The 10,277-nt window shown below is 41.1% G+C and overlaps 1 protein-coding gene across 3 annotated transcripts in view; it reads right to left on the minus strand.

Annotated features, from left to right (window-relative positions):
• Nucleotides 1-10,277, minus strand: part of Adamts3 (ADAM metallopeptidase with thrombospondin type 1 motif 3) — a 275,045-nt gene that overhangs the window by 4,377 nt on the left and 260,391 nt on the right. For all 3 annotated transcript variants that reach the window (XM_010610872.2, XM_033758851.1, XM_033758850.1), the window contains 3 exons: nucleotides 8,367-8,499; nucleotides 5,365-5,572; nucleotides 4,258-4,375 (listed from right to left, as the gene is read on the minus strand). In XM_010610872.2, the coding sequence (XP_010609174.1) occupies nucleotides 4,258-4,375; nucleotides 5,365-5,572; nucleotides 8,367-8,499 (459 nt within the window). The remainder of the gene's footprint in view (nucleotides 1-4,257; nucleotides 4,376-5,364; nucleotides 5,573-8,366; nucleotides 8,500-10,277) is intronic.

Raw genomic sequence — 10,277 nt, forward strand, 5'->3', positions numbered from 1 at the left:
AAAAAAAAAAAAAAAAAAAAAAAAGAAAGTATTACTTTTAGTGTCTGGCTTCAAAACAGCAGTTTTCTGTTGATTCTGAAGATTCTTGGACTGCTATTTGAAAGTGTAGATTTGTTCCTTGTTTACACTCTCAGAGCCATTCCCAGCCTGTGGCTCTGAGACACAGGATGAGGTACTGCAAGGAGGAGGAGGGCAGGCGGATTCTGAGGGGAAACATGTATGACTAGAGATAGCCACTCACTTTATGGTAATTTTTCTGGGCACAGAGTAGAAAGCTTCAAGGCAAATAATTAGAGATTCATTACAGGCTTGGGCCCTTTCGGTGGGACCGGGTAGCCGTGCCCTCCCCTACCTGTACCACCACCAGCTCCAGCAAGGAAGGTAGCCATGTGGGTGCCCCTGAACACCCCCCCTCAGACCTCCTGATTGTGCCAGTCCTTGGACCCACTCTGAAGAGGCATAGGTGGTCATAAAGGGTATTTTTCTGAGCTCCCAACTTTGAACATCTTTAAAGAAAGGGTGGGGAAAACCTGTAGTACAACTGTGTGGAGTTCAACCCTGCAGGAGGTTGGGGAACTCAATCTGGGCCTTGTGGCCTGAGGTTACTCTGAGTTGCGTGGATCTGCCATTGGATAGCTGAAATCAGGGGACTTGGTTCTGCACATGGCTGTTCACATGGTATATTATGACAGCAGAGATATAGTCTGAAGGAGGCCCTTCAAATTCATTTTTTTCTTTCTTTTCCTCATTCTATTCTGCAAATTCTTTCTTTTTTTCCTCTTTCTCCAACTCAGTCTCTTGCTCCACCATATTATCCCTCATGTCCCTTTCTGTTCCTGATACTGCCCTAACTCAGACTTCTTCCTTTATCATTTTTTTTCTTTTTTCTTTATGTTCTTTTCTTCTGTCATTTTACTTCACTCATGGGTCAATAGTTTCAAGGGAAAGTGAGCCCCTATTACTGTTAAGGGGATATATTCTTGTCCTTATTCTTTCACTCTGTCTATCCCTTTTGAATTTAACAGTTTTGTAAAGATTATATGGTCATCTATGTCCTCTGGTTTCACTTGAAACCTTCTCCAATTCTTTCACTTATCTCCTTCTCTCGCCCTAACTCTGTCTAAGCCCTCATCCTAAATGGTAAAGATGCTATATTGAAAAGCGTATTCACTGCAGACATATTTTGGGCTGCTTCTTGATTTTAATTTAATTCACATGGTTTAAAGGTGATAGATTAATGACTACCATAAGCGGTCAATTTGCAAGCTGTGCTTGATCCTATTGTGTTGCTGAATGTATCGATTGGGATAAAGGATTGTGATTGATTTAATGAGTTGTTTTCTCCAATATTATGAAAATGAGAATGGCTATGAATCATTAGAGACTCAAAAGCTAAAGTTCAACTATATCAGGAAGATTTAAGTAATAACCCAGGAATTAAACCAAGGACAACCCAACAACAAAAATAAAAATGAGAAAAGACTTAAGCAACACACAAAGACAGACTTCCAGTTCACCAATGGCAAATAGTACGGCAAATGAGGATGAAAAGTCTGATAGTGAACCAGCAGGACATCCTGAACCCATAGCACAGGAAATTAAAAAAAAAAAAACAGATCAATCAGGCTCTAGAAAAATTCAAAATAGAAATAATTTCCCAGATAACATAGAGATGGTGAGCAAAATGGAAGTCATGATTCGAGACTCTAGAACAGAAACTGAGAAAAAAATAGATGAGCTCAGGACCATGATGGAAGCCACGAAGGCCCAGCATAAGAAAGAAATGGAAACACTGAATGCCTAACAGAGGAAAGAAATGGAATCCATAAAAGATTAAAACAGATATCCAGGAGATTAAAAACTCTATTGAAAGTGTATGAAACAGAATAAAAGAATGTGAAAATAGAATCTCAAATATAGAAGATAGGATTGCAGTCAGTGACAGTGAAAAGAGAGGTCTCTTAAAAACAGTAAGGGATCGTGAGAAATTGATCCAACAACTCCTACATGATGCAAAGAATAACATAAGACTGATAGTAATCCATGAAGTAGCAGGAGAAAATGCAAATGACTTAAAAGAGCTCTTCACAGAATTAATGACAGAAAACTTCCCAAACAGAAGGGAAGAATTAGACATACAGATAAGTGAGGCATATAGGACTCCAACTAGAGATTCATTACAATCAGAATTTGGGGTGGAACAAAATCAATCATTAAAATTTAGGAAACTTTGGCATTCTCACTGTACGCCTAAAGATGTCAGAGAAGGGAGTTTACACCTTATCTTTAAAGGTCAGTTGATTCTAACAGCAGCTTGAGCCTCTGAAGGCGACTGTTACACATCTGACTGAAATATGGGAGAAATGTGAGACCCCTGAGAACACTTAGAATTGGCCTTTTGGCCTCAATTTCAGATCAAAAGAGCAGCTAATAGGAGTGTGGAGCCACTGACACAGTTATGCCACCTCCTCAGCACCTTGGATTTACAATAAAAACACTTTCTTCTGCCTAAGAAGGATGATGAAGCTGATCCCTTCCGGTACTGTGCACATGTGCGGCAGCTCATCAGCTCTGCCAGCAGTTAAGGGAAGTGAAGTTGCCTCCCAACAGTGGGACTCTGGAAGGACTAATAATACAATGACAGGAAATGACGTCCTAACTGGGTCAGTCCACATTTTTAGGTTTTGAGCTGTTCAAAGTGAAATGACCGAAAATACAGCAGTCCTCTGTCTCCCCCTGATGGTCATATTTGCTCTTACGAAAATTCATGACAGTATGGTATGAAGACTGGAAGATTGAAATGTTCAAAATACAAGATATTTGATACAATATTGTCTTAACCAATTTTCTTTTTAAAAAGAAGCACAGAAACAGTGGTTTGCTTGCAGAGTTGGAGGCTGAGGAGAAAGCAACTTCTCCAGCCCTGGGCCTCATTAGTGTGCCAAAGTAATGCCAACAGTTGTCATGAGGAGTGGATTTAAGAGAAAAGGACTGAAGATGAAGGTTGTGATGATGCAGATGGGTGGATCAGGAGATGGAGGGAAAGCAGGAAATAGGTGGGCATAAGGACAAGGGGGTTGGGAGGGAGAAGAATAGGTGGGTGGCATGGTCTCAACTGATGTACTTCAAACTTCAAATGCTGAAACATAACCCCAAGGTGACTGGACTAGGAGGTGAGGACTCTAGAGGGTGATGATGTCACAAAGGTGAGGCCTTGTGAATAGGGTTAGTGCACCTAGAAACTTGGGGTTGCTCCCCAGCCCCTTCCATGACATGAAGACAAAGGAAGAAACCATCTCTGAAGGCTTCACCAGACACAAATCAACAAATCAACCGGAACCTTGACCCTGGGCTTTCCAGCCTCCAGAATTATGAGCCACACATTTCTGTTGCTCCTAAATCATCTGGTCTAAGATATTTTGTAACAGCAGCATGAATGAACTAAAACTGCAGGGGAGACAAGGGACAAGAAGAGACAAAGCAAGCAAGAGAGAAGAGAGGAGAGCATAAAGAAAGGCAGAGAGAGGTGTGGTTAGGGAGAAGGGAACATGAGAAAGTGAGGCCTGGGAAGCATGTATGGCAGACATGCCCTCTTTCACAGGAGCAGGTCCAAGAAAGCAAGAGACACACCAAACACTTAGAGAGGAACAGAACCAATTGTCCACAGAGAGCACAACAGAAAAGGGACCAAAGGACAATGGGACAGATGTGGACATTACCCAGTAAAATTTTTGTGTTTTATTTTAAATAAAATAAACTCCAATTTTGCAATATAGCACACTAGTAAGTCAGGTAATTGATTAATTTTAGCACATGTGTAGGGTGATTATTTAATCACCCTCTAAATGAACAGGTGGTTATTGGAAATGGCTTTGGAGCTGAGTAGCATTTATCATGCACACTTTTAAAATGACAATTTCAGCAATATATTTCAAAACCTTCTGTAATATTAAGCTTTTTAAAATGAGATGAAATTATATAAAGAATATAACAAAGAAAAATAAGTAGCCCCCAGCGGAAACATTAATTGACCAGAGCTGCCTCTCTCTGCCCGACACAGCCATACCTAACATGACCAGTGCAGGGTCCTGACTACTATGGCATAGGGAAGTGCCCCGAATGTTTTTTTTTGACTCACATTTCATGACTATTTTCCTTTGCTTAACTCTCCGTAAGCAAATATGTTCCAGAGCTTATCCTGAAAGGAAATTCTGCTTCCTGAGGTTGTGCATGGAAATCAGTCAGAGTTGCACCTACCATTGCAGGGTGGTAGTTGACAAGCTCTCATGGACGTAGGCTTTTCTCCATCACAGTGGTCTCCAGCCCTGCAGAGGACTTGCCTCATCTCAGTGCCTTCGCCACATGTCACAGAACACTAGAAAATAAAGGCAGGTGTTACAGTGTTTATTGCCCATCGAGAGGACATGAGTAGTTTGGAGAGCTACTCATGGCACTGAGGTCCCCCACTCCTTTATCTTTCTCATAAATGCATACTTTCCTGGCAAGCTGCTACCTTGGTTAATTCACCTCTTTGGAGCAAGTATTGCTTTATTCCCATGAATCCTTTTTCTTCATAAAGGGGCTTTCTGCTCAAACGCTGGGTCCACAATGTGGTGAGCTGACACCTAGGCATAAGCTGGACCTCTGTCCAGGCCTCTGAGGCAGGGATGGGGTTACCATCCCGATGTGCTATGGGCAGCCTCCATGGCGGCCGCCTCTTTCCTTCCTAGACCTGGTCTCTACCTCCTCCTTTGTTTTCTGATTTTTTTAGGCCCTTTCCTCCTATGGGCCCACAACTCCTTAATTTAAGCCTTTAGGAATATTACACACTTGGTCCTACAGGTGATACAGTCACTGAACAAGCTGTACCTGCAGCAGGGCCCCTGGGTGCTGGGGCAGCAAAGCGCACATCAGTGAGGAGAGATTGTGCCACCTCAGCATGCAGAACAGGGACACTGGTGGTGGGGTACATAGCCCAGGTAGGAATCCAGATGAAGCAAGGCAGCAGGGGTGGTGGGGAGGCTGTGGCAGGCAGGGTCTGCTCCAAACAGGAAAAGGGCCACAAAGCTAGAGGGAATTCAAGAAGGTCACAAAGCTGGACTGGAGTCAGAGTAAGAATTGGGGCACTGCTCAGTGGAGCAGGGCTCTGACCAGGATCAAGCTTAGAGTGACAAGTAGCCCAATTGCAAGACACCTGAAAGTCACAGAGTTCCAACCATGGTTTGACTACAGCTAATCTTAACTGCAGACACTGTTTTAAAGTCTAATTTCCTAACTCTCCAGAGATGGCAAAACGTGCCAGCTTAGTGTTCATATGGAGCCAGCCTGGTACACGTGCGCTGCACATGAATGCTGCACACCCACCTCATTCCAGGGCCCTGCTTTCCACTGCGCTGGACAGGGAGCCCTGTTGCAGGGCCGGCGGCTCTCAGGACGTTCGCCCATGCAGTACTTGCTGTTCACTGAGCGGTTGGTGCCATCCTGGAGTGGCTGAAGGCAGCGCACAGTGCGGAGCTGGTAGCCAGAAGTGCCACAGGTCTTGGTGCAGTGCTCCCAGTCTTCTGCCACCCAGCTGCACATGTGGACCAGAAGGGGTAGTATTATGGTGGAGCATGGGGTTTGAGCTCCTGGACTTTAGGGCTCCCCAAGAGACTTGCAACCCAGTGGGCCACCTTGCAGGCAGCTGCACTGTCTAGGCCCTCTGCCTCTCACTTCCTCTCCTATTCTTCATGCCTCTCAGGGACCCTGAAATCTTCTGTCCCAAAGGACGCTCTACAGAGAATTTCTGACACATATCTTGAGGCTTCCTTGGCAAGCCAGCAGGAGAGTGGATTTCAGAAACACCTGCTCACACTCAGCCATGATGCTAAGGAGGTGCAGCACCAAACAGTATAAAAAACAGACCGTCCATAGCTGCTGAGGCCACCAGATTTGGCTGTTGCTGATTTTTCCCCGTGAAATCTAAAGTTTATTCATGTTTTAATATTCCAACTGGACTGATGGCTCTATTTCTACAGTAGTTGCTATGAAGTGTGTATCTATCCTGTTTGGAAGTCAGTTCTCAGGCCTTTCCTGGGCCTGACTGAAAGGTAAAGACAGCATGTGCCTCCATGCCTTGGTAGAAACTGCTCCCAGGAAGGCAGGGATAGTTGGAGGTGACATTTTCAGAAATATTTCCTATGAGACCTTCCCAAATTTTGTGTCAACCTCAGTGCCCAAGCCCTAATCAAATCAGCTCTGGACACTTTCTTTGGACAGTTCCGCCTTTATACAGCTAGAGTCCCACAGGACTGTTACGATTGAATCCATCTGGTAACCAGAACTGTCTCTGTCTATGAAATATGCTTCTCATTAACTCCTGTCTTGTAATAAGAACTTCAAAACCTGGTAAAATGACAGTCCAGCTGCTGTAACATGTGTGACTATCAGTTTGAGAGACTAGGGCAGTCCTACACATGAATACCATAGTTAACAAAGAAGTAGTGGTTATATTTTAGTACTTCATATATACAGAAAGAAAAATTAACTGAAGTGGGAAAAATGACACCTCAGTTATATACTCACGAACCAGATGGGGTAGAAGAAAAATACTCAGAAATAAGCCATAAAAAGGAAATATTTAATATCCTAAAAGTGACCAAAATATCGATAAAGGAACTGAACAAAATAAAACTTTTGGATATTACTGATATAATACTGCAAAACTCAGCAAGTAGAATAAAGCTGAATTATCAAATCTCTCAAAAAGAAAGAATGCTGAAAAATATCACAGAAATTTTTCAGTGAAACTCTCCCAGAGATGAAAGATACTAGTTTTATGTTTTAAAGGTCTACAAGTGTAATTTTCAACAACATGGATGAACCCGGGAGACATTTTGTTAAGTAAAATATGCCAGACACAAAGAGACAAATAGTTCATGACCTCACACATGGAATCTAAGAGCAGCAAACTCATGGAAATAGAAAGTAGAGAGATGATCACTAGGAGCTGGATGGGTTGGGGGCAAAAGAGAATGTGGAGACACTGGTCAAATGATATAAAGTTGCCACTACAAGGTCTATTTTTGTACAATATGGTGACTATAGTTAACAATAATGTTACACAAATTTCAAAATTGCTAAGAGCAGATTGTAAAATGTTCACATCATATATACACAGACAAGTATGTAAGGTGACCAATACATTGGTTAGCTTGACTGTATCATTCATATTAAAACATTATATTGTCAACTGAAAAATTCTACAAACCCACAGCATGTACAAAAAGAGGTGACCATGATACTCTCATCCCTGTGAAATTTCCAGTTTTTTAGGAAAAAAAAAAAAAAGACCCCACACATTTTGAAAGACAAAACAGGTCAGGTAGACAGAACTGAAAATCAGAATTACGACTAATTTTCAACAGCAACCTTGGAGTAGCAAACAATGGAACCACATACTTGAGATTATGAGAGAAAATAGTTTAGAATTGTATACGTTTGTGTGTCTCCAAATGATTAGGAGGAAGAGTAGAAGAAATATGTCTTTATACCAACCTCCTACATACTTCTCCTTGGTGTCTAAGAATTAATTCTTATGTAAATATTTACTTTGTATATACTTTTTATATGAAATTCCCGAAAGGTATGAATGATGAGATGAGAAAACAACTACCACAGGAAACAAGAACCCACACACAAGACGGGGGCAGAAGAAATCTCTGGAGAAAGCTGAGTAGAAGCTCAAGCTAGAGCTGGAACACAGAGGATGCTTCTGTCTCCACACAGATGAAGGCAAAAGCGTACTATTCAGAAGGACAGAAACACAAGGAAGAGAGTTTCAGCATGAGTTTGTGAAAAGTAGGAGAAAACAGACAAAAATCAAGGCTTCCATTTATTCTAGAAGAAAGTTTTACAAGAATGCAAACATAATCAGATCATTCTATGTGACTCACCAGCTCAGAGATATCTGTTAATATAAGCCCTGAATCTTGTTATCAGAATATTATCAATACTGGAGTACTGGGAAAAGAATGAATGTGGGCTACAGGTGCTGTTATAAAATACTTAGTCATTCCATTGTGAAAATTCAATACATGAAACAAAATATTGCCTCCAAAAGTCAAGGAATAGAAACAAAAGTATTTTACTAAGAGAGATGCAAATAATTAATTACCAAACATCAAAAGAAAGGTAACAGCTGAAGGAGTGGAAATATGATAAAGGTAGGTAGGGAACCGCACATTTCTATATAATTCCTATGAAATGATTTGGTTTCCTCAACCAGGTACATGTACAGCTTTGAGTAAAAATTAAAGCTGAAAAGAGCTAAAGATCCTTGAGCCCTTATTTGGTCTCAAAATATAACAGTTGAAGTAAATGCTTACAGCGGATGTGTACATTCTTGAATATTGCACATTCGTCTAATAGGTTTCGGCTTCTTATTGGCCTCACAGAAGCTACGATGAACCATTTTATTATCACTTTTCCTACGGCATCCATATTTAGTGTACTGGAAACCTGGAAAATGAAATACATTTCTTTGAATCCAGTCACTTATTTGTTGAATACCCATTCACTTACACATTCATTTGTTCATTTCATAAATATTTGCATGCACAGTAAGCTAGGTACTGTAATAGGTCCTTGAGCTCCTATCACTTTAAGTGAAAAAGTGTTTACTTTTCTATCCTAGATTTACTAAATCTCAAAAATAGAGGGACAGCAGTTGTGCACTTACTACTGAACTAGACCCTAGGTACGATCCAGTGTGAGGGAATGATATGAAAACAACCACTGCAAAAGGCCAAGGTTTTTCATGGTGCTCTGTGCCCAGCATCTACAGAAAGCAACAAAGGAACAAGGACAAAGGCATGGACATGGCAGGAAGGGCTGGGAAAACACCCAGGATCAGGACTTCCTGGAGCAGAACCCTGGAGTTCAAGGTACTGGGTGAAGGAAAGGAAGCAGGAATACACGTCAAGGATAGGAGGTAACAAAAAACACTTCAGGAGATAAAGGAGGATCGGGTCTGGAGACCTTGAGCTTGAGACAAGGATTTGGACTTTATCCTGAAGGCCACAGGGACTGACTAGAGAAGGTCTTCCAAAATAAGTTATAAAAGTTTGAAAATTTCTAAGTCTGCAAAGAGGCTGTAAGGAAAGTATAATGAACATCTGCACACCATTTTTGATATATGACACCATATGTACTACATAAAATAAATATGAATATAGATGTGAATCATGTAAAAATTGTACTGCATGTCTAAATTTTTTCTGAATTATGAAAATTACAGACATATTGTTCCTTCACTCCTAAGTATGTCATGACAAGTATATAACTGCAATATAACTATTAGAATCAGAAAATTTAACATAATGTAATTGTCATTTAACACAGTATTCTATACCTGTCAATTATCTCTATAATGTTCTATACAGCAATGCTTTACCAGTTAAGGATCATGCATCACATTTAACTGTTATGTGTTCTTAGCCTCTATCAGAAATAATTTCTGAGCCTCTTTGGTCTTTTATGGCATTTAATATTTTTTGAGGCATATAAGCCAGTTGTTTTGTAAAGTGTCCCACAGTTTGGTTTGTTTAATGGCTCCAAATGACAAGATTTAGCTTATTCACTTTGGGGCAAGAATATTACTTAAATGATGTCATGTGTTCAGGGAGACCCATTGGAAGACTAAAGATTTTAATGAGGAAAATAACATAATTCCACTCATTCATTCACAAAATTTTACCCTTGAAATAAAGAAAGAGAAGAAAAAACTCAGTTAAGTGGGTAGGAGCCTCTGACACCAATCTTCTCTTCCAGGACACTGGAGGAAGCATGGTGAGAACAGAATGGGCAGGTGTGGTCCACACCGGGACCTGACAGATCTGATGCCCCAGGGCTGCAAGTTTTCACCAAAGAAAAAAGATTCAAGTTAAATAAGCATCTTGCAATGGATAAAAATACATCTGTTAGGGAATTGATCATGTTAAAATATGCTGTGATGCTGCCATCACAGGCTGCATTCTCCTGGTACCTCTTGGCTCTTAAAATGACCTCATGCCTTTATCTCTGGTTTCCCTCCCCCCCAAGGCCACAGTGGTCCAGAGAAGTTGAAACCTGTGTCTGCAGGACTGGGCCCATAAAAGCAATCTGGCCTGTGATAGCTTAAAAGTAGCTCACTCCTCATAAATAAACAATAGCCCACCCCAAAACCGATACAAGGACCTTCCTTTCTTTGTTCTTCTCTTCTTCCTCCTCTCTCTCTCTCTCTCTCTCTCTCTCTCTCT

The sequence above is a fragment of the Fukomys damarensis genome, unplaced genomic scaffold (assembly GCF_012274545.1).
Source record: "Fukomys damarensis isolate Sample0158 unplaced genomic scaffold, DMR_v1.0_HiC HiC_scaffold_35, whole genome shotgun sequence".
Taxonomy (NCBI): Eukaryota; Metazoa; Chordata; class Mammalia; order Rodentia; family Bathyergidae; genus Fukomys; species Fukomys damarensis.